Raw genomic sequence first — 24926 nt, forward strand, 5'->3', positions numbered from 1 at the left:
GATTGACCAATCAAATTGCAGAAATGATTTTTCTCCATTTTTGGGCAGAAGAGAGGATTTCACCTTTCAAATAAGAAACACTTTCTACCACCTAAATCAAGATATTTTGACACCAAGAGTCTTGCATATGTGTACAAGACATACTTTGTTATTAAAGAAGTGTTAGGAATAGCAGAAGAACAAAATTCTGTTCTTGATCGGCTTACAAATCACGTGACTTCCGGTTTATTGTAAACATGGCCGACAAGTATGAGTAAGGTGCCGAGCTATCCAGCCTGATGTCACTTTCTTGATTTGTAACTGGTAAATGTTGTGCATGATTGATATGCTTTAATCATAGTATCTTACATAACACAAAATCAATGATTAAGGTTTTTGTCCACACAAAACCATCGATGAATCATATTCATTTTGAAATTGTCGCCCAAAAAGAAACTCGAAACTTATTTCCTGAAAGGTTAGAATCTGCAGAATTTTAACATATGAATGTAGTCATACATTGTACACTGCTTTTTTATTCGAATTGATGAGTGGCAAGACACATGATGATATGATATTGGTATAATGTTTCTTGGATAAAATTTTCTGCAAATGTATCTCATTGTTTTTGAAAGAAACATGCCCAGTTCAAATTTTGTTCGGAAATAAATAAACAATATAGCCTACATTGTACTGGCCAACGCCCTTCTGATATGAACATTAATTAGCAGATACAAGGTTATAGCGTAGTAGTACTAGGGTATTGACTATCATTAAATAAATGCAAGGTACTGCAAGTTAAGGGATCGCCAAATAATAACATATCGTCTCGCGAACCAATCTGGAGAAGTCATACTGGAAAAAATTGTCAGCGAAAAAGACATAAGAGTAACGGTAGATGCCAATTTGGACTGTCGGTCCCATATTCAAAATTCTATAAATAAAGCAAACTCAATCCTCAGCATTATCAGAAGATCGTTTACATATCTGGACGAAACAATGTTTAAACAGTGTTTAAACAGTTATTTAAGGCACTGGTAAGACCGCACTTGGAATATGCAGCCAGTGCATGGAGCCAATATCAACTTAAAGACTGTCAGGATGATAGAAAACGTACAACGAGAGAGCTACCAAGCTTCTACCAGGATTTAAAGATCTGTCATACGAAGAGCGATTAAAAAAACTGAAACTCCCAACACTTAAACATCGCAGGATTAGAAGGGATTTAATAAACGTTTTTAAGATTGTAAAAAAAAAAATTCGACGAGAGAGTTACCTCTAACATATTTGTTTATGATACGAACGAAAGAACTCGAGGCCATAAATTTAAGCTGTATAAACAACGTTGCAACACAGAGCTAAGGAAAAACTTTTTCAGGTTTAGGGTAGTTGATACCTGGAATTGTCTACCAGAGTCTGTCGTTAATGCAGAGACTACTAAAGATTTTGAAGATACTGCTAGATAACCATATGAAGGACAATATCTATAATAATTACTGATAAATAATTTTATTGAGTACTTGTTTACAACTTTACCAGTGACAATATAATTAGTTTATATTATGTCTTATGATATGGACATATAGGCTTCTAGCCTGCATCCATTATTTTCCATTAAATCCATTAAATTAAATGTAAACGATATTGTTTGATAAAAAAAACATGTATACAACTTTATAAGATAATTGTTTAAGATTATTCAACATCCATGATCAACATATCTTTTCACTATCATAGAAAGAGAGGAGTACATGGCTCAGAGTTCTATTATATAAGATGATGGATACAAATTACCTTAGTAACATATGTCTAATGTTTTTTGAAGGAATTTTATAAAACAAATTGGTAAAGGCTTAAATTACTAAAGCATTTATACATTTTTTTTTTATCTAGGTCTTATTTTGTACATTTTAAATGTGTTTATTTGTGCTAACATGAAGCTGCAATGTTACCAGTTAGTACAACCATTTGTTATTTTTTCTTTCATCAGATTGATACCAGATTGAACACTTGCAGACACAGCTTCAGGATGCCAACTGTTGATCGAGATGAAGAAAATGCTATCCGCATGAAAGTTGGATACAATGGGTAACACTTTACTACACATTCTACTTCAGACCTTATATTTATCTGAATATAAACCTTCATATCCTAACTGTGAAATCAGAAACTAACTCTGAATCACCCAGAGCAACATCATCAAAGCTATATTTACTATATAAGGTTAAAAAAAAATCTGTTCATTGGCAAAAAAAATAGGGTTGGTAGGTAGGGATTTTTTTTAAAGTGTCATTCACTCGAAAGTAATGGCTGGAACCAGAGTCGTATTTTTTTTTCATAGAAAGGTGGGAAAAAAATTAGGGTCGGTCGAGTAACACTTAACAGACATTTTTTAGCCTAATGTAAAATGTGTCCAATGCATAATATTGTAATTTCAAAAATTTAGCTAATCTTATGATGTACATGTAATTGTAATTTGAATCAAGAAAAATGTTTTGCCTCCATGCTTTATACAAGTTTAATAATCCTTATTCATGCAGTTCAGAAAGTTATGTTTATTTTACAGAGACATTCTCATCACTAGCGTCAATGTTGAGATCAGCTACCTTGACTTCTGTGCAGAAATCAAGGATATATGCAAGTTTGATGATCAGCAGCCATTTACAGTGAAATGGCTGGATGAGGAAGGTAAAGAAAAACCAGATGATAATCCACTATTCAGTCTTAATAAGTTCAGTTAAAAAAAAAGATAATTGATAATTGCAAGTACATACCCTATAAATCTTATAATATTTATGATGAAGATGACGGAGGATAGATGCTTGCCATTGAAACATCACATACAATTTAAGGAATATCTGATAATATTCTTTGTTTTTATATAAACATGAATCTGATCTAGAGCACTAAAATTATTTAAGACTAATGAATCTGGATCCATTTTATGGAATCTCTATGAATTGAAACCCATGAGCTCAAAAAGATAAATGTTTTATTATAATATTATGGAAAGCCTGCCGACTGAACTAGAGTTGTTTAAAATAACTACACAATGACAGACTAATTTTACTTCCATATTAGTCACTTGGGATTACAAGCAGCACTCCAAGCTTTTACACCATGACTTTATTCGCATCAATATGTTTTCTGTGTTTTACTAATCCAGGTGATCCGTGTACCATTTCCTCCCAGTTGGAGCTAGATGAAGCCATCAGGCTGTATGAAATCAACAAGGACTCTGAGATCACCATTCATGGTCAGTTCTTCTCTTAATGTCAGTTGTACATGTTATATAATTAAGTAATGTGTTAGATGAATGGTTAAGATGACCTAAAGTAACTGGCAAACTGATTGATTAAAGTCAGGAAGAATGAGTTTCTACTTGCCATACTTGTTTGAATATATATTACCTATGTACAAAATGAACCTCTTCAAGAATGAAAGATTTGGACCAAATAAATAGCTATGTTGTTGAACGTTGTTACCTTAGCTCTTATACTGCGAAGACTTTTTAATTTATATTTTATGGATCACAATTTAACTTCATATTCAGTTAAACCAATTTGAATCACTTGTTTTAGCGTGATTGACTGTATATGATGTAACCTTGTAATCTCAAGTCTATTGGACTAAGATAAAAAAATTGACAGTAACAAGAATCTGATCAATGTGTTTCGATTAATCAGTATGTATATTATATATGTTCACACAGTGTTTCCCAATGTACCAGAGCGACCAGGGATGCCATGTCGCGGGGAGGATCGTAAGTTTTATACATCTAATCAGGGACTGGCAAAGGCTTTTTAAAGCCATGTATAACTAGAAATGGTATTTTTTATATCTGTGTGCCTGTCTGTTTTCAATGTCAAATTTGGTAGATTAATAATTAATTATAGCAAAGGAGATATTTTAGTAGCCAACAGCTTCATACTTTAAATACAAACAAATTATCTTGCTTATTTCACTGAACTTACGATCCATACAGGAAACATGTACCGAAAAGGTGCTCGGCGATGGAGGAAGCTCTACCGAATCAACGGCCATCTTTTCCAGGCAAAGCGCTTCTCCAAAGTATGTTTGAGCGATTTTCAGTAAACACAGGGATTAGTGATATATAGCAGTTGTCATTTAAACTGCGCTGAACTCCATACTAATTTTGATAGTCAAGTTTCTTCCTCACCACTCGAAGTTGAGCTTTGGATTTTTTTCATAATAATTAGCCTGTAAAAGTAGGTCAGATTGTTTATGTATGTGGTATTTGTTACCAAATTTCATGACCTTGATCATAGTGGGTCTCTATTAATATTCAAACATGAATATATTTTACTACAACCATTAGTGAAACAAGCAAAATGTTGCAACATACCGGTATGTAAACTATTATATACTGGTACTGTGATATAAGAAATTGCATTTTAAAAATGTATAAATGTACACTACATTTATAAATGTAGTACACGTACATAGTGTAAAAAGACATCTGAATTTACTTAGATTGAACAATTTTCTATTTTTCCCACAGAAAGCATTCTGTTCATTCTGCTCGGACAGGATCTGGGGTCTTGGTCGCCAAGGTTACAAGTGTATAACATGTAAACTTACTGTCCACAAACGGTGCCACAAGTTCCTCAAGGTCGTTTGTGGGGCTCCAGTCATGGTGAGAACTAAAGAGGATTTCCTAGGAATGGGTTTCAAGTTAATACAAACCTGAAAGTGTGTGTCCCTTTAAGTCCTTTACCATATTTATCCATAGACCAACTCAATTTGCCTTCTTCTTCTTATAGAATATAACTGCCGATCACTAAATTTTTGTAAAAGTTCTGCTTTTGAAAGATCTTGAGAAAGTTCCTTTCTGAGATAAGCGCAAATTTAGTTGGATCTGTAGGAGAACAAGAGTTTTACAAAAATAGTGTATACTAATTAAAGGTCTATGAGTGATTAATCATTATACATTTGTTGATTGTTATCAGCCTCCGACAGACACTCGGCCAGACCAACCGCCTGCCTACAATTCAATGACGTATCCAGGCAAACATTCCAATGGGGACAACCCTACAGGTAAGCTTCGAGATTTGGTTTTTCATCATTTAATTATAAAAAATAGATGATTTTACAAATATGTTATAGAGTATTATACTCTTGTGGCTATGTATAAATGTAAAGTCTATTGAAGAAGTTGACGCCAGAATACGCCACAAAGGCTAATTCTTTTACATAACCAAGAAGCAAAATATGGCATAAATGTATTGTTCTACATTTCTTATGAAACATATAACGTAAAACATTGACAAATTCCACGACATTGTTAAGTATTTTAATTAATATCGTTGAAATAACAAATCGTTGATCAATGCGACTAAGCAGGTACAATATGGACGCTGTACCCATACCCGAGCCAAAGTCACACACGTAAAATAAATAAACTACATAACCACTGAGAAGGGTATAAAATGATTTAAGGCAAGACAATTCACCTGATAAGGTAAAAACACTACTGTCAAACCGATTTGAGCAGTTCTAGATAAAAATTGCATTACTCGACGAGCAAGGGACAGGGTTCGGCATACAAGAAGTTCGATCACACTGTGTAATGGCGGACAGCGAGCGAGTTTGAACATCTACATACATGTCACAAACATGGGCTTTTCAGGCATATCACAGTAAAACCGACTGATCTAATTTCCATTAGAACTGGGTTTTTTCAATATATAATGTTCCCTTAGACTGAATTGTCCCTTTAAAGAAATTGGATACGCCACAAACATGTAAGTGAGTGACATATCAAATTATTTAAGGAGTTTAATCAGTTTTAATATTTTATAACTATGACCGTAAGATTTTATTCATAACATAATTAATATTAATGAAACTATAGGCAAAACTTTCAATTTCATTTCTGTACAAGACAAAGCAAATTATGACTAGTATGTGACATTTCTGAAAATTTACTTCCATGTTGTGACTTTTGTTAGATCCTTTTTCCATTAAGTTTGTGGAATTTATGCCTAAGATGTTGATAGATTGTAGACATTGATGTATTTTTAAATTGGTTGTGTTATAGACCATGGGACTTCGGTGGAGGTTGATAAAGAGGTAAGTAAATACAAACATGTCTGGTCCAGACGTTATTTTTTATTCTATTCCTCTTGGTGTCTAGTTTTCATACCACTGGGCAGGGCCTCTCAGTTCACTTTTGGTGTTAGATTCTTCCTTGCTGTACTTTGTCTCAAACAATATGAGAATTCTGAGAATCTAGTCACCCCTATATATAGATAAAAACGTTTCTGATTTGTCTTTGAATTTTCAATAACTATATTAAAAAAGACTAAACTAATAATAATTTTTTTTCAATTGTCTGCTTTAATGAAAGAAACCTGGTTTTTTTTAGCTCACCTGGCCCGAAGGGCCGGTGAGCTTATGTCATGGCGCGGCGTCCGTCGTCCGTCCGTCCGTCCGTCGTCCGTCCCGTCCGTCCGTCCGTCCGTCCGTCCGTCAACATTTCCTTTAAATCGCTACTAGTCATAGAGTTCTGCATGGATTGTAACCAAATTTGGCCACAAACATCCTTGGGGGAGGGGAAACAGAACTTGTATAAATTTTGGCTCTGTCCCCCCCGGGGCAGGAGGGGCGGGGCCAAATAGGGGAAATAGAGGTAAATCCTATAAATCGCTACTTGTCCTAGAGTTCTGCATGGATTGTAACCAAATTTGGCCACAAACATCCTTGGGGGAAGGGGAACAGAACTTGTATAAATTTTGGCTCTGGTCCCCCGGGGGCAGGAGGGGCGGGGCCCAATAGGGGAAATAGAGGTAAATCCTTAAAATCGCTACTAGTCATAGAGTTCTACATGAATTGTAACCAAATTTGGCCACAAACATCCTTGGGGGAAGGGGAACAGAACTTGTGTAAATTTTGACTCTGGTCCCCAGGGGGCAGGAGGGGCGGGGCCCAATAGGGGAAATAGAGGTAAATCCTTTAAATCACTACTTGTCATAGAGTTCTGAATGGAATGTAACCAAATTTGGCCACAAACATCCTTTGGGGAAGGGGAACAGAACTTGTATAAATTTTGGCTCTGATCCCCCGGGGGCAGGAGGGGCGGGGCCCAATAGGGGTAATATAGGTAAATCCTTTAAATCGCTACTTGTCATAGAGTTCTGAATGGAATGTAATCAAATTTGGCCACAGACATCCTTTGGGGAAGGGAAACAGAACTTGTATAAGTTTTGGCTCTGACCCCCCGGGGGCAGGAGGGGCGGGGCCCAATAGGGGAAATAGAGGTAAATCCTTTAAATTGCTACTAGTCATAGAGTTCTGCATGGATTGTAACCAAATTTTGCCACAAACATCCTTAGGGGAAGGGGAACAGAACTTGTATAAATTTTGACTCTGGCCCCCCGAGGGCAGGACGGGTGGGGCCCAATAGGGGAAATAGAGGTAAATCCTATAAATCACTTCTTGTCCTAGAGTTTTGTTTGGATTGTGACCAAATTTGGCCATAAACATCCTTGGAAGAAGGGGAACAGACCTTGTATAAATTTTGGCTCTGACCCCCTGGGGGCGGGAGGGGTGGGGCCCAATAGGGGATTTAGAGGTTAATATTAAAATTACTTCAGAAAAGAAACAATGAACCTGTATTCAGAACATTACTTGGCATTACAAACCAGGTGAGCGATACAGGCCCTCTGGGCCTCTTGTTTTTTCAATTTTGTAACAAGTATTTTTTATTTTGTCATTTAATATTAAGCTGTTAATTAAATTAATTATTAAACAATTTGGTAACAATGGTATTTGAAACAGTGTGATTAATAATGCTAATATTTGATAAAGTAATTTTGCTGCATAGTTTTTAAGCGTAATAGATATAATTAATCTGAGTAAAATCATCTGGTCATAGGGCTGCCGCGATACGGCAGAAGCGTACCACGATATATTGCGATACACAACAACTGTATTGTGATATGTATTGCAATATTTTGACCTTAACATATGTGTTGTCTATTTTGTATATATTCCATAATAAAAACACCCATTACATTATACAAACATACAGTGCTATGTTATGTAGTTTTACATCGATTTGAACCATGTTGTTGAGTAACAAAAATGTTCAAATATGTTCTTGTTTTAAAAAAATATGAGTCTGTTTGTGAAAACGCTAGGCTAACTGTTACAGACGATCGTAACCTAATAATGCAATAACTAAACATGATAGTGTCTGCAAAATATTTACACTTTTGAACCTAAATGATGAACAAATTTACGTACAATTGTCCTGGCAAAATAAGCTTACGATCGTGATTAAACTTCAAAGGGCTGACCGGCTTGCAGTGTTGTTTTGACACACGTGTAGGAAATCGAAAATGGCGGCGGACGATGAAGCCTGAAAAAGCTGGCAAAATCCCTGCAGCCATGTATTCACCGGGCCTTAAATGTGTTTAGAGAATTAGATATTCCGGTATTGTTGATTGATGGAGCGAATCAGCTTGATAATATTTCAGAAACTAGCCTAATGTAATATTGTTTATATTCAACGTCATGCAAATGTTTGAATCATTTGAACATTATACACGTTAGTTACAAACATTTGACCGACATCTGAATCGAATGAAAACGAAAGGGATACCCACATGGCTTCATATTATCGGAAAGGAAAACAAATACAACTTGCTGGTTTTGTTTTAATGACAGGACGTTTTAATTATATCAAATTAATGAAATTATGATACTAAGAAAATATATCGTAAAAAAACCGGTACAGGTAAACTGTATCGCGGTACAATATTTTTTTGGTGGTGTATTGCAATATCCCAATATACCGGTGAACCGCGGCAGCCCTATCTGGTCATAGCCTTATTTGCTAAGTAATCTGGTTCAGACAATGGTAATGAACAAGTCATGAATGGATGATTTTAATCACATTGAATTAAAATAAGTTTAACTTAATATTTAAACAAAAATAACAATTATGAAAAGATAACTGCTAGACAATATTTACAAATCTAACACTATAAACGATTTCTTGTTTAAGATTTCACTATCACAGGAGGAGGTGTCTGTTAGTTCACCAGAGGTACAAAATCATCTCCCTTTATATACTGTGTTGATTGCCTCCCTTTGTTTGATAAATTGTCTCCCTTTGTTTGATCACTGTATTAAAAAGGCATGTACTATCATCACAGATCATTTGTTGTTTAGTTTGTTTGTTATGCATAACCAGAAAGATTAAACCAAGGGATGCATTTAAAAATTACTTTGAAAACACTGCTCTTTTTTCAGTGTATTTTGAGAGAAAAATTTCTTGAAATTTAATCTAAGACTAGATTAGTTTAGAGTATGATTTTGATTTTGTGTTGGCTGATTTAAAAAGAAGAAAAAAATGAAGGAAAAAAATAACATCAATACACCTGTATCCTATAAAACATAATTTTTTCATAAACTATTGGAACTGACAAAGGGATAAAGATATTTTTTTTTTGTGTGTGGCTAGAGTAGATGTTGTGTGTATTATAAAACCATTACTCTGAAGCCAGCAGTATACCAGGTATGGGGAATGGCAGTAGCTAATATATGTAGTATTATTACCTTGGTCTGACTTCAGAAGTATGCATAGAAATATAAAATCTAAAGTCTCATCTGCACCATTGAGTGTAGAAAAAATTATCAAAATCTGAAAATTTGATAAATTCAGAAACACATGTTTGATATTCAAGTGAAAAAAAATCTAGTGCAATGATATAAAAAGACCAGTTCAACTTTATGTATAAAACAAAATTTGGTATTAAAGGATGAAATATCTGTTGAAAATATATGTTGAAATTGACTTGTGCTGAGATTTTGGAGTTACAAGAAATGTTGATACTTTTGAGAGGAGTTAACTTTATGATTCTTTTAGGGGAACTACTTACCTATGGCAATTAGTTTTGCAAAAAGAATCTCTATTTATTTTCATTGCCTGAAGCTTTTATCCTTATTTACCTTCTCGGCGTTGGCAGTGACAATGTTGATGTTACTGTGATTTGTCACATGTTCTTTAGCCAGTCAAACTCAACCTTCATACATCAAAGTGCTTGCCTGGAATTGTTTTGCATGTCTTCAGGTTAAATATTTAGGTAATTTTCTGAAAATGTAAAATTTATTTCTGCATCAAATAATCATATTTTAGCTACTTTGCATTGGCTGTGACCTCGACAATTTTGATATTTCTATGACATATTTGCCTTGAGTTAATCAAGCACAAGCTTCATACACCCTTTTTTATCAAATACTGGGTGTTCAAAGGTCAAGATTGCTGTTACTGAAAAAAGAACCATTTTTCCATGTAATTACTTAAGTTGTAGGTATCACATTCACTAAGTGAACTTTTGTCAGTGAGCTTTGTATTGACTGTCAAAAATCACTGGTTATTAAGTATAAGCTGTTTTGTTATTGACTAGTGTTACGTTTAAGCTTCATATAGCCAACCTATTAAATATTGGTCTTCTGTGCTAGATTATTGTTTTAAATTATGAATTTTCCATCTGGAGTAATATGTATGTACTTATGTTTGGATCAGAAAAAACGGAGTAAAGATGTCCGAAAACATGATGTTAATGTATGTATATGTCTCACGGTGGCCAATATATCGGAACATCACAGAATTATAAACAGACATATAACTACATTAACAATGTATCTCTCTTTAATTCTCATTTAGTGTTTAAATGTATGCATGTTAACATACCAACAGTGCTAATTGATATAATATGATTTTAATGTTTATCAATTAAATTTCTTTTGGTTCCCTACTGTTATTTCATATATAAAAGATTATGTAATCGTATATGAATTGGTCTAACATCTCAAGCTCCTATATCAGTATATTCAGATATCAGAATGATATTATTACGTTGTATTAATATTATATTTCATCGATTCATGGAAACGAGAACTTAAATATAAAATTATATGTATAAAATGTTTAGGTTACGTTCTGATATTGGGTTGCACTAGCATAACAGCCTCTGGATTTATCATTAAATTAACAAAAACTAATTATGAAAATAAATGATTTAATTGTTTTAGCTGTGAAGTGATATCATAGAACATAATAAAGAATTCAGTAAGAACAGAATGTTTTGGAATGGGTAAAATGATATAATTCATTAAAGGCAATCTAAGACAAGTCTATGTCCCTAATATTAATTTTGAATTCCGATTTGAAGTGTTCTTCAATGTATACACCATATTTATGATAATTAGCACCCTTGTGCCTAGACAAACCCTTCCCCTGTTCTTAGGGGTGTTCAATTGGTTCATAAAATGCTTTCCCTGGGTGCTAATTACGGTAAATATGGTAGTACTATGATGTATACCTGTTGTGTAGTAACGTTTTGCTGTTGTATTTTTGTTGTACTAACACCTGTTGTCCTTCTCTGTACCTGGTTACCATGGATACTAACAGTCTGACCAGTCAGGGGTACGTACAGTAGACTGGAGATTTCATTTAATTGTTATTCTTACTAACATTTCTAATGTTACATCTAGTATATATGAAAACAACATTTCAATATTAATAAATCCAATAATTATTTCCAAATTTCCTAGACTGGCTACTCTATTGATTTTTTTTAATGATGATTTTTCAGATGATTTTAAGTTATCTCCCCCTAAATTAAAAGGTAGAGATGATCTACATGTTGATGTCTAATCAACCTTTTGTAATTATACATTTATCTAGATCTCTCTATCTCATAATGGCTAAGATATCAGAATTGTAATGTGGAACAAAAATCAAAATCTTATTCCCTAGTAAAATTATGGGGAAAATCTAATATGTAGCTTTCACTTTCTGTCCCTCATCTAATAATGAAGTAATATTTGAGTTAAAATGCAGCTTTTAAATTTATGCCTTTTAATTCAAAGAAGAAAGTGTCCAAATGCTGGTATAAATATTCTAACCACTTTATTTTTCAAGGAAATAGGAAAGAAAACAGGTTTAGACAAATGAAGGAACATCTTTATTCACTGAACATTTAATTGAGATAATAGGATTACATTTTAATCTGTCTTTACAAGAAATATGTAACATGATAAGGAAGCTAGATAAAAAAATTGTGATATACAAATTATTTTCTAATTATGATTTATGATACAAAATTGTTGTGTTCTGATATGAAAACATTTCAAAGTATATATGGGGAAGAAAATTGAAGCTTTAACAAATATATCCCTGATATTTTTATGCTGTTACCATGTGAACACTTTCTGTTGTCATGGTTACAGATGGGATCTGAATCTGACGGCAGGACCGTTTCTATGGACGAGTTTAACATGCTACGTGTGATAGGACGGGGTAGTTACGCCAAGGTACTAATGGTAGAACAGAAGCGAACAAAACGTATCTATGCCATGAAGGTGATTAAGAAGGAGCTGGTGAATGATGATGAGGTAAGGGTCACAGAGGTCACAGGGGTCATGAGATAAGGGTCACAGGGGTCAGAAAAGGTTATGGAGGTCACAGGGGTCACACAGCAATGTCATCTTTGTAATTCAGATCTCAATATTTGCGATATTTAGATGTAAAATTGGGAGCTGCTTCAGTGAATGCATTAAAGTATTTTGACTTATTTGTTTTTACTCTTTCAATATTACTCTTTTGACACTTATACAAGTAAACATTTTAAAATTAGATTTGGAGAGAAGTTTGATATATTGATAAGAAATGGTGCATCAATAAAAAAAAATATTAATGCTCCATTTGGATAATTTCTTGACAGTTGTCCTTTCATCTCAGGTAAATAATTATGTTAAAAACTGAAATTAAATATTGAGAATGCTACTCTGAAATAGTAAATGTGTATATTAATATGAAATTGTTTGTCAATCCCCTGACCTATTCTGATCAGCGTATCATACAAGAACTTGTATAAATTCTGAGGACATTAGTTGTTCTTTATGTATTTTTCTGTCATTCTGACCTGTTTTTTTTATCTCTTTTCTGTGATGAAATGATGTTGTTCCTGTCATTGATAACACACTATTTTACACTTATTATACGCTTTCCTTCAATTGTTTTCAAGACAAACAGAATAATCAAACTTTTCTCTATTCTTTTGCTGATATGTTAAGAATAAATTGAATGATTTTGATGGTATCAGAAATAATTCTTTACACACAAAATAGTACATGTATATTGAATACAGTACTTACCTGTAAAGGAAAGATAAATTGCCTTAAAAGTAATAAGAAAGGAAATTGGCTTTAAGTGAACATAAATCTCTTACAAAGAACAAAAAGCAAGACCTGTTTACACTGTTAAAATTATTGTCAAAAAATTATTGTATCGGCTTACTACAAAGAATTTGTGTGAAATTTGATACATATTTATAGTATTCTTCGGCTATGAATTAATCTTGTCGGACCTGTTGTTATTTCCCTCCTCTGTTTACAGGATATAGACTGGGTCCAGACAGAGAAACATGTCTTCGAGACAGCCACTAATTATCCATTCCTTGTAGGACTACATTCCTGTTTCCAGACACCCAGTAGGTTAGTGACACATTTTTTCTGAACTATAAAGAGTTTATGGGTCATATGTCAGGTTTGTAAATTAATCCCATTTTTTGAAGTCACAAGAACAAACTGTATCTGTTTACCTTAAAGATGCTCCCCCGCCGACAAATGGTGTTTAATCACTATGAAAAACAGGAGCAGACGATTTAGTATTTTTCTTCAGTTACAAAAGTTACTTACTTAACACCATTACCACCATTGAAAAGTTTGAGCTTCTAATTTTACTTCAAGTTAAAAATATGAAAAATAATTAATTGCATCCTGGAAAAATTCTGTGACACTATATTCTATATGGGATGAAGTACTGATTGCGCATGCACCAAAGGCAAAATAAATTATTTTATATTATTTTTTTGTGTTAGTTAGGCATATATATACACGATTAAACACCAATTATTGTTCAAATGATTAACATCATTTATGCTCTGTCGGCAGTGGAGCATCTTTAACAGTATTGAACATGCAAGATGTTGGTAGCTTCCTTGAATAATGACCTTGACCAACTTCACCTTGGGCCTAAATCTAAATGATTCTAGTTTTGACATTTTAAGATACTGATAAGAAAGGAGAAAATTTAACTGTATTGTTTTTGATAAAAAGAAGGACAAATGGTAAGCCCTAGACAGCATTTATGAGGTTGTAGACACAGTTTGATATTTTAGAGTTGTCTCCCCTTTCTTTTTCTAATACTATAGATTGTTGAGTGCTCTATTTGTAGGATTTATCTCCCTTGTTAGTTTCAAAAACATGTGTATTTCTGTTTGTAGGTTGTTCTTTGTGATAGAGTTTGTAAGTGGGGGAGATTTGATGTTCCACATGCAGAGACAGAGACGACTGCCAGAGGAACACGCCCGGTTCTATGGAGCTGAGATTTGTTTAGCACTCAACTTCCTTCATGAGAGGGGTCAGTGTTTGTTTCCTCTCTTTATTATGTACAAAAAATATTTTGTATTCCAACCTAGTAGTTTGTATATAGATAAGTGGATTATATATCCTAATTCTGATTTTGTTCTATCCGTAGGTATTGTATACCGAGATTTAAAGTTAGACAATGTATTACTGGACCAAGAAGGCCATGTCAAACTAACTGACTACGGAATGTGTAAGGTACGGTATATGTAGTGTATGTATTGTATATTTATATTGTATGGCTATTGAAGCTATCGTTATAAGTGAAGTATATACCAGGGTAGATGTTGCTGTTTTATCGTTTAAACTTGTGACTCCTTCAGTGTGAATTCTGTCTTTTTGATTTGTAGAATTATCTGACCCGAAGGGTCAGGATGACCTATAGTCATCATGTTTCGTCCGTCGTCGTCCGCCGTGCGCCGTGCGCCGTGCGCCGTGCGCCGTGCGCCGTGCGCCGTCCGCCGTGCGTTAACTTTTCACATTTTGAACTTCTTCTCAAGTTTGACCAGTGGGATTGAGCTGAAACTTACCTGAAATGATCCTGAGATGGTCCCGACAAAGTGTTGTTATTTTTCTGGTCGATCCGAAATCCAAGATGGCCGCCACAGCCGCCATCTTGAAAACACATTTTGAACTTCTTCTCAAGTTCTACCGGTGCGATTTGGCTGAAACTTGCATGAAATGATCCTGACATGGTCCCGACAAAGTGTTGTTATTTTTCTGGTCGATCCGAAATCCAAGATGGCCGCCACAGCCGCCATCTTGAAAACACATTTTGAACTTCTTCTCAAGTTCTACCGGTGCGATTTGGCTGAAACTTGCATGAAATGATCCTGACATGGTCCCGACAAAGTGTTGTTATTTTTCGGGTCGATCCGAAATCCAAGATGGCCGCCACAGCCGCCATCTTGAAAACACACATTTTAAACTTCTTCTCAAGTTCTACCGGTGCGATTTGGCTGAAACTTGCATGAAATGATCCTGACATGGTCCCGACAAAGTGTTGTTATTTTTCGGGTCGATCCGAAATCCAAGATGGCCGCCACAGGCACCATCTTGAAAACACATTTTGAACTTCTTCTCAAGTTCTACCGGTGCGATTTGGCTGAAACTTGCATGAAATGATCCTGACATGGTCCCGACAAAGTGTTGTTATTTTTCGGGTCGATCCGAAATCCAAGATGGCCGCCACAGCCGCCATCTTGAAAAACATTTTTAAACTTCTTCTCAAGTTCTACCGGTGCGATTTGGCTGAAACTTGCATGAAATGATCCTGACATGGTCCCGACAAAGTGTTGTTATTATTCGGGTCGATCCGAAATCCAAGATGGCCGCCACAGGCGCCATCTTGAAAACACATTTTGAACTTTCTCAAGTTCTACCAGTGCGATTTCGCTGAAACTTGCATGAAATGATCCTGACATGGTCCCGACAAAGTCTTGTTATTTTTCGGGTCGATCCGAAATCCAAGATGGCCGCCACAGCCGCCATCTTGAAAACACATTTTGAACTTCTTCTCAAGTTCTACCAGTGCGATTTGGCTGAAACTTGCATGAAATGATCCTGACATGGTCCCGACAAAGTGTTGTTATTTTTCGGGTCGATCTGAAATCCAAGATGGCCGCCACAGTCTCCATCTTGAAAACACATTTTGAACTTCTTCTCAAGTTCTACCGGTGCAATTTGGCTGAAACTTGCATGAAATGATCCTGACATGGTCCAGACAAAGTGTTGTTATTTTTCGAGTCAATCCGAAATCCAAGATGGCCGTCACAGCCGCCATCTTGAAAACACATTTTGAACTTCTTCTCAAGTTCTACCGGTGCGATTTGGCTGAAACTTGCATGAAATGATCCTGACATGGTCCAGACAAAGTATTGTTACATCTCTGGTTGATCCCAAATCGAAGATGACAACCATGACACTATGTATAATTAAGTTCCTATATTTAAAGGCCCTTGGGCCTCTTGTTTGAAATAAAATTTGTTGAAAGAAATTGAAAATGATCCTGACATGATCCTGACAAAGTGACACCATATATAATTAATTTTACTATTGTCAAGGTAGTCAGATGACCGTTAAGGCCCTTTGGGCCTCTTTTTGATTTGTAGAATTATCTCCCCTACTAAATGGGTATTAATTATGGCATTATTAGTTTGAAGGCAAAACTTTTTCTCATGTGACAAATATCATGTTATGCTCACAAACAAATGGTGTAACAATCAATACCTACCACCAAGGGCAGATAACTCTGTAATATACAAATACAGAATACTTAAGGTCACTCAAGGTCATCTCATGATCACTCAAGTGGTATCCCAGTCGGATGTTTAGATATCATATCAGTGGTTTTGACAAGCATTCATACATTTGTGTGCCACTGAAATAGCGTAAATAGATCTTCAGATCTCTTCTGTAGAAGAAACCAATGAATGGCATATAGGCAAAGATGCAGTCAGTGTTTGTGTTTGAATAGTGTTTTAAAGGGACATGAACCTAAATAAACCATGCAAATTTGAGTAAAATACATATTTAAGACGTGTCAGATACCTTACTAAGTAATATATATCAGTTATTGTGCAAGTGTGTCAAATAAAATAATTATAATGGAAATTCCATCTTTCTGTATTTTGAACCAGCCTGGTCTCGTTTGACTTTTGACTTATCATTCATACGCTAAATGCATATTGTTTTATAACAAATATGGCTTAAACTTCATTTGTCAACCATCCTAAATTAGAAAATAATCATAAAATGTGGAAAACTGATATTCCTTGTCATGTCAGCAAGTTTCTTGTTCATCATAACTTTGCTTTCGGCCAGCTTTCGTTTTGTGTTCTAAAAATAGAATATGACGGTCTATTTTTATCAATTTTGAGGTAGGTATTCCCCACGTTTTCCTGTTGTTTTAGATAACCAATCATTGTAATAAAATATTCATTAAACATCTGAAAACCATATCTAAGCATACAGAACAAATTATTTAAGGTTCATGTCCCTTTAACAGATGGACTGGTTATCTATAAAAACAGATTTACCATCTTCATTCAGTTGGTGCAAAGTGTAAGCGTTACAGATATTGTGAATTTGATCAGTTTCAAAGATCTACACTGCATGTGTGAAATCAGGTATTTCTTCCTTACAAAAATCCTGCTGAGGCATGTATGTGAACACTCACTTTTATCGGTCAAGATTTCAACACAGCTCTAGGCAGAACCAATCCAATGGCAATGTGATATTTCCACCTGGATCATAAGATGTAACTGTTACTTGTTGACAGGTTTTGAAATCTTGATTTAAATATGTATGAAAAGACTATTTTATCACATAATATTCTTGATCTGTTATGATATGGTAGATAAAAAACGTTCTAAGATTGCATGAAATTGTAGAATTCATATATGGTAGACATGTGTCTGAAAAAAGCTATAAAAAGTCTTTACGATTGTTTTCATCTGTTAGCCATTGTGCTAGACATTAGTATTATCATTTTTGAGTCTCTCATTCATGATCAGGTGGTTCATTTCCCAGCTACAACATATTAATAAGTCTATTGTGTGTTGTCTACTAAGGTATTGAACATTCAAGCTTATCTTTAAATCTATTATTTAATAAGATAGACACTAGACACAGCCTATGTATAGGTCTATGGTGTGTTAGCTGTCATCCATCTCTGTGTCTGTGTTACCAGTTTAGGTAGCATCCACCTACAATTAACTAGTAAGACTGTTGTCCAATGAATAAAAAACGGAATGAGGAAAAAAAAAGAAGGGGAAAAAGTTTCTCCAATAGCATTAATTCTTAGAAAGACTTTGTTCATCACTCAATAATCTCACCAAAATTGCTATAAAATCTTAATTATTTACAAGCAAAGAAATATTTGTATAACAGTATCATTTATGATTCTGACGATGAAAAGCAGATAAAGTAAATAATCCTAATAAAATGGTCTTTAATATTAAAAGCCACAAAATAAGGATTGATAATGATAGGGTCCTGATTTTACTCTTGTTATTGACCACCTAGGAGGGCCTGAGGAATGGAGACTTGACCAGTACTTTCTGTGGCACCCCAAATTACATAGCCCCAGAAATCCTCCGCGGTGAAGATTATGGTAGGTTAATCACCAGTTCTGACTAGACCTGTCAGGTGGTGGTACACAGTAGAATTGGTGTGGACACAGTATTCATGATTTTATCCTCCACTAATTTACTTCTCCTTTTCAGGGTGTTGGAGTTTTTCAGAAATTATTTATCTAGTTATCTCCCATGTCTAGATTATCTCCCTTTTCTAGATTATCTTAGGCCAAATGACATAATAAACCCATGCAATATTGGTTAGAAGCATATTTTTTGCACAATTGTTTAAAATCAGTCTTTTAAGCTCATGATTTAGTTAACTAAAATCACTTTGTATTTTATGTGTACATTAATTTGGTTACAGATAATTGTGATAAAGGGAGATAACTGGATTTTTTGTATATATGAAGTGTGTAGGTCAATATGAATCGACAAACCAATCAGGCTACTGCAAGCTTAATCCAGGTAAAATTCAGAATGTTTATTTCTAATTCTTATCCGTCGTTCCTTCAAACTTTTACAGGTTGTTTATGTCATGAATAAAAACCATTTTGTCCTGACAAAAATTTCAATCGAAGAAACCTAAGAAGCTTGCAGTTGTTTTTTTGTTTGTTTGTTGGTTTAGACCAAGTAACAAATTGTAACTTTTGTAACCTCGTTGTCTGACACATTGTTTGTAACAGGAGGGGTTGTTGCTAGGAGACCGGACTAACACTTTCTGTGGAACACCAAATTACATCGCTCCCGAGGTGCTCAGGGGAGAGGATTATGGTATACATCATATCTACATCATCGATATGCATGTACATCAGCAAATATGCATGTATATCATCACTGATACATGTGTACATTGTCATAGATATTCGTGTACATGTCAAATTTCAGTGTAGCTGAAATGCATTTATATCAGGATTATGCGTTAACGTGTACATGTCAATGTTCATTGTCAAATATGTGACTGTGCATTTTGTCACAGATAGGTGTGTACATTGTCACTAAAATGTGTGTACATTGCCACTGATATGCCTGTAAAGTGTCACTGAAATACATGCATCATCACTGATATAAGTGTAACAAAAAATGTGTACATGTCATTGAAACTTGTGTACATTTGTCACTGATGTGTGTGTACAATGTCACAAATACATGTGTACATGTCTTGGGTTCATATCACAGTTACGCATTCAGGAAAGACAGGTTCCTCGGGTCAAACAAACACAAAAAAGATATTTATTGCACAAGCTTCAGTTTTACTCACCTTCGTCACATTGTATTTCGGAATATTATATTAGTTCAAAATGTAGAAAAAGATTTATTCAAAATACAATAGTAAATGAATTTACATACATTTATACATTGTATTAAATACAGTATGGTTAGTGGTGTCAGCATACCAGTGTATTCATACTACATATAAATGATCTTGGAAATCTTCTGATTTATGCTACCATGTACATTGACCCTTTTCCTATTTAACCATTGATATTGGATGCCACGGTCACTTATACAATTTTGTACCCAGAAATCACTTTGCTTAAGTCCCTCTGACTTTCCTACTGTCACATCACCATGTGTTTGACCTGAGGGATTTATGTCTGTGGCTGCACGTACTGGGCTTCATAAGGTCGTATCTCATAAATCTAATAAGTTGAAAAATTTTAGCACTTTTACACAACAATTCTGAGCTCTATAGCTAGCATAGGGCTTCAATATCCAATTGGCTCAGATGTTCCATCATTCTATAACTAGCCCCAAACTGTATCATTGAAGTAGATGTATTTACATGATAAAAAAATCAATAATTGTACAACCATGTAATATTCAGTGTATACAGATTCTTAATTTCAAGTGAAATCTTGGTATTTCTTCACATATCTTTACCAGTTATCGGGTCAAGTCTATCCAATGAACATATTCAAAAAGGAGAAGATCTATGTAAGCACTGCCTGCTGTCTAATCCCATTGAGTTTTGTCAAGTCATTGTTTGGTAATGAAACATGTCAAAAACAATTGATGGTGGTGGTAGGGGAGGGGATGACACTTTTAGTTCCGGATACTTTTCCTCTATCGCCTTGTCACATCTGCTTGTAGATCCCTTATTAAATGCAGAATTACCTTGCAAATCATGGTCTGCTACCATATACAGTAAAACACAGTTATAACAAACACGCATACACCAAATTTATGGTTAAAACATAATAATTTTCATTCCCCGTCAATGTTCCTATACTATATCTATAATATGTGTATAACGAACTATGCTTATAACAAAGTTATTTTTGTATTCCCCAACGGTTTGTTATAACCATGTTTTACTGTATTCTAAAAAGAGTTCTGTCTGTCTTGTATATGGAATTGGAGCTTATTCTTAAGTAAATAAGGATGTATGCTAAATATGGATACACGGATATAGTAGTTTACTGAGAATGAATTATCAGTAAGAGAATAAGTTAATAAAGCAATTTCGGTTCTTCGTGTTATACTCATTATCATCCCCAATATTCTAATGTCTGTATATGTATACACTACCATTACTTTACAATTTGATATTTAAGTTGATCAGGTCTTAAAATATGTCTGAATTACTTCATATATTGTTAAAGGCTGTGATGTACTTGTCTTGACAATGTATTACTAACATTTGAGTTGTACATATATACAAAATGTACCCGAAAATCTGAATGTATGGGAACATATTCCATCCTTGCATACTACAGAGTTATATGTCCTATCAGATGGGTATTGATCGTGACGTCATGTGTTTGCAAGCGTAACAACGTCATTTCCAGAGATTAAAAAATTTGTGTACCCACAAGTGAGTTAACTCTGTAATATGCAAACACAGAATATGATATGTACTATTGTGTATAATTAATATTTCATGTTTAACTCTTATTAAAATGTTTTATAATATTCATTATATATTCATGTATTAGTATTTATCATATATATTGAATTATGTATTTTATAAATACACATGAATGAATATATTATGTTAATTAAGGTTGGAATTTAGACCATTCAGAAGGAAGTTATCATTAAGAATATGGTAGCGATAATTGATTAATCAAATACAGTTTAATTAAGCTTCCATGAATATAAATGTAGGGGGTCAATGTAGAAATTTCTGATGATAAAGTTTTATATATGTAAGTAGGGTTCCATTTTCATGTCTTTAACCCTTAGTCAGTCTTATGAGATATGAGTACCATGATATTGTACATATGCCAGGGTATTGGTTGTGTACTTACTTTTATGTCTCATTAATTTCACTATAATCTCAAAAAATTAATTCAAAATCAATGGGTGTAAAGTATATTCACATTTTGTAATTACGTTTTATACAAAATAATTTGGAAAATATTTGAACTCTTTCATGAAATTATGCAAAAGTTTGAATTTTGCGAAAATAAATTTAGTTTGGTTGCCCTATACACTATAGACTGGTTTATATATAAAACATTCAGTTTGGATGTCCTGTAGATTTCAGTGTCGACTGGTGGGCCCTCGGAGTACTCATGTTTGAGATGTTAGCCGGAAGATCACCTTTTGATGTGGTTGGAGCAGCAGACAATCCTGATCAGAATACTGAAGACTACCTCTTCCAAGGTGACTTATCTCCCTTAGATATTTGTTGGAAGAGTTATATCCCTTGGACTATATATGGGAATCCTTTTTTTTGTATAAGTTGATTTTCAAGTTCTATTTGTTAAAGAAATCCTTAATAAATCTTCTCAAATATCTGCAAATGCTATGGGATATTTTCTTTGACATTGCATAAAAAGCACAATTATTAAAACAAATTAATTTTCAGACTCTCAGTTGTCGGCAACCTAATGCTAATTATTAAATCATTATTTCAGTTATTTTGGAGAAAACAATAAGGATTCCCAGGTCTCTCTCTGTGAAGGCAGCGTCTATACTCAAAGGATTCCTGAACAAGGTACAGTGGTTCAAAGTTGAAGTAGATATTATATTAAAACTTTACTGAGGTTAAATATTCCATCTGATATGGAAGTTATATCAAGCAATAGATATGTAAATCTGCATTTTTTGTGCATCCTGAGCCTATTTAGTCTTTTGAATTTCTGTATATTTATACTGTATTATACCAGAACTCAGATGACTGTGAAGATAATTGACCTATGTATTCTTAAGTGTTGTCTGTTAGGTAATGTTGTTTGAATCTCTTAACCTTAATCAATACACCTTGACATTTCTTATTCATAGAACCCTGTGGAGCGTCTAGGATGTCATCCTCAGACCGGTTTCTCCGACATTCAGTCACATCCATTCTTCCGATCCATCAGCTGGGAGTCTCTGGAACAGAAGCAGATCCCACCGCCGTACAAACCCCAGCTTAAGTCTGACCGTGACCTTGAGCACTTTGACCCTGCATTTACTGATGAGCCAGTTCGTCTGACACCTGACGACCCGTAAGTTAGATTAAGGAAAAATCTGATTCCATATGTAGTTTCCTTCAAAAATATTCGTCTAATAATGTACCTTTTTGAAGATTTCTGTTTTCATCCTTGAATGGGTATCAGTCAAGTGGCCATGGTTTTCTTCCAAGTACTTTGGCTTTTTTTTCACCGCCTAAATCTTGCAAGTCCTTAAATGACTATCACTGTTAGTAAGACCAAAAAAAAAAGCATTTTGCAATTGATAGCTTATAATTTTCATTTGTAATTCATGTAATTGATTTATTGTCTTTTACAGGAAAGTTATAGACAAGATTGACCAGTCCGAGTTCGATGGTTTTGAGTATGTCAACCCACTGCTTATGTCAATGGAGGATTGTGTATAATTGTATCCATAGCAACGACCTTGACCTTTCGCAGCTTGGTGCTTTAGTACAGCATGGACATATTGTTACCCTTATATAGAAGGACATAACTAGAGTAAATGGACTTGACCACTCCAGATGGACTTGACCATAGACAGCAAATTATCAATAGTGGACCAAAATTGCCAAAATGCTTTTTTCTACGTCACTGAGCTTTGTTTACAAATGTGGTTGTGATGTTTTCCCAAGTCTGGTTGCTATAGAAACAGTACAGGTGATACTCCTGCTAACTGATAGTAAGTTCTGTGTAAATTACTTCCCAGTAATATTTTCTCTGTCGTCAGTAACGTTGCTGATTAATGTTTCTGTTTTAAAGTTAAATGTGATATTTACACTAAGTATGGACATTGGGATTACTTACAATATGTCAACATCATGTACATGTGTGTAATGTTTTTATCACAATTATAAGCTACTTGTTGGCCATCACATTAAAGATGTTGTCCTTGACAATGGGTGCTGATGACCTTGAAAGTGTCGTTGACCTCGACCGTGATATTATTGATTAATGCATGCCTATTCAGTTGAGGATCAAATGAATATGTTTCCTAATGCTGACTGATCTTTCATATCATTGCTATGCAAATTGGTGTTGAAGTCTTTCTTGGTTGGTTTAGTATCTGTATTATATAATTTGCTGTTGATAGCTGTTGTCAAGCCCCTGTTGGCTTAGGTTATGTTATAATTATGAAGGAAAAGTTTTTATTCATTCGTCAAATGGAGATTTGTATTCATTCTTCACAGATTTTAATAATGTGCAAAATTACAAGAAAGGAGATAGTATATATGTTGATTTATAAAGTTAACTGGCATTCCAGATTCTTTAGATATACAATGTACAAACTGAAGAGCTCTTTACAGAGCTGGACTGAACAACATGAAGTTTAGAGTAGTGGAAAGACTGATTAAGTATCCAAATGCAGAAGTGATAACACATATCTTTTGACAATATAGATAACTTTGTTACATTATGGTGGAATGCCTTTGTGTTATACATATATATACATGTACAGATCAATTACTTCTATGTAATACTGACTCTCATAATGAGAATCGTTTCAATTTTGAATTCTGTCACTTTGTCACTTATTTATCAGGGTGGCTAAAAATCCTTTTCACTAAAATCTCAAACCACTAGTAGTTTTGTCACTGGTGTTTGTTACCATGGTGATGCTTATCGTCAAGTGTGTTGCCATGGTGAGGCTTTATATCAAGTTCGTTATCGTGATGGGGATGTTTACCAAGTTTGTTACCATAGTGAGGTTATTTGTCAAGTTTATTGCTATGGTGATGCTCATTGCCAAGTATGTTGCCATGGTAAGGCTTCATGTTAGATATATTACCATGGCAAGTTAAATGTTAACTTTTATATAGGTTGTGTTCCTTTTTGGGCCCAGATTTCCACTGAAGTGTAACAACCTGTGGTATTTAGGTATGTGAAATGAGGTAGTGCTTGTGTAAGACACTGTCGTAAAGAGCTTGTTGAAGATCCTGATGTAAAGAGTTTGTTTGGAGAACTTAATGCATAGAGCTTGTTAAATGCCCTGTTGTAAAGAGCT

At 34.4% G+C, this 24926-nt stretch overlaps 1 protein-coding gene across 7 annotated transcripts; it reads left to right on the top strand.

The window, feature by feature from the left end:
- Nucleotides 1–33: 33 nt before the first annotated feature.
- Nucleotides 34–24926, top strand: LOC138318529 (protein kinase C iota type-like). 7 transcript variants are annotated; one of them, XM_069260984.1, is made up of 20 exons: nucleotides 34–303; nucleotides 1970–2067; nucleotides 2546–2667; nucleotides 3146–3235; nucleotides 3692–3742; nucleotides 3965–4050; nucleotides 4502–4636; nucleotides 4950–5037; nucleotides 6041–6072; nucleotides 9011–9052; nucleotides 10535–10573; nucleotides 12244–12408; nucleotides 13412–13509; nucleotides 14301–14437; nucleotides 14555–14640; nucleotides 19205–19292; nucleotides 22005–22130; nucleotides 22385–22464; nucleotides 22752–22957; nucleotides 23241–24926. In XM_069260984.1, exons 2-20 carry the CDS (start codon nucleotides 2009–2011, stop codon nucleotides 23326–23328), a joined length of 1818 nt encoding a protein of 605 aa, XP_069117085.1. In that variant the 5' UTR covers nucleotides 34–303; nucleotides 1970–2008; the 3' UTR covers nucleotides 23329–24926. The 7 variants fall into 7 exon arrangements, with proteins under 7 accessions (XP_069117085.1, XP_069117077.1, XP_069117094.1 ...); XM_069260976.1 differs by lacking the exon at nucleotides 19205–19292 and adding an exon at nucleotides 18469–18556 and having other exon boundaries at nucleotides 36–303; XM_069260993.1 differs by lacking the exons at nucleotides 10535–10573; nucleotides 19205–19292 and adding exons at nucleotides 11423–11437; nucleotides 18469–18556 and having other exon boundaries at nucleotides 36–303.

This window comes from Argopecten irradians, chromosome 1 (assembly GCF_041381155.1).
Source record: "Argopecten irradians isolate NY chromosome 1, Ai_NY, whole genome shotgun sequence".
Classification (NCBI taxonomy): Eukaryota; Metazoa; Mollusca; class Bivalvia; order Pectinida; family Pectinidae; genus Argopecten; species Argopecten irradians.

What these genes read in the sequence shown, in the direction of transcription:
- LOC138318529 (XM_069260984.1), top strand. Translation starts at nt 2,009, where the DNA reads ATGCCAACTGTTGATCGAGATGAAGAAAATGCTATCCGCATGAAAGTT. An exon ending in ATGAAAGTTGGATACAATGG is followed by an intron (nt 2,068 to 2,545) that starts GTAACACTTTAC and finishes TTTATTTTACAG; the next exon opens with AGACATTCTCATCACTAGCG. An exon ending in CGGTGGAGGTTGATAAAGAG is followed by an intron (nt 6,073 to 9,010) that starts GTAAGTAAATAC and finishes TTCTTGTTTAAG; the next exon opens with ATTTCACTATCACAGGAGGA.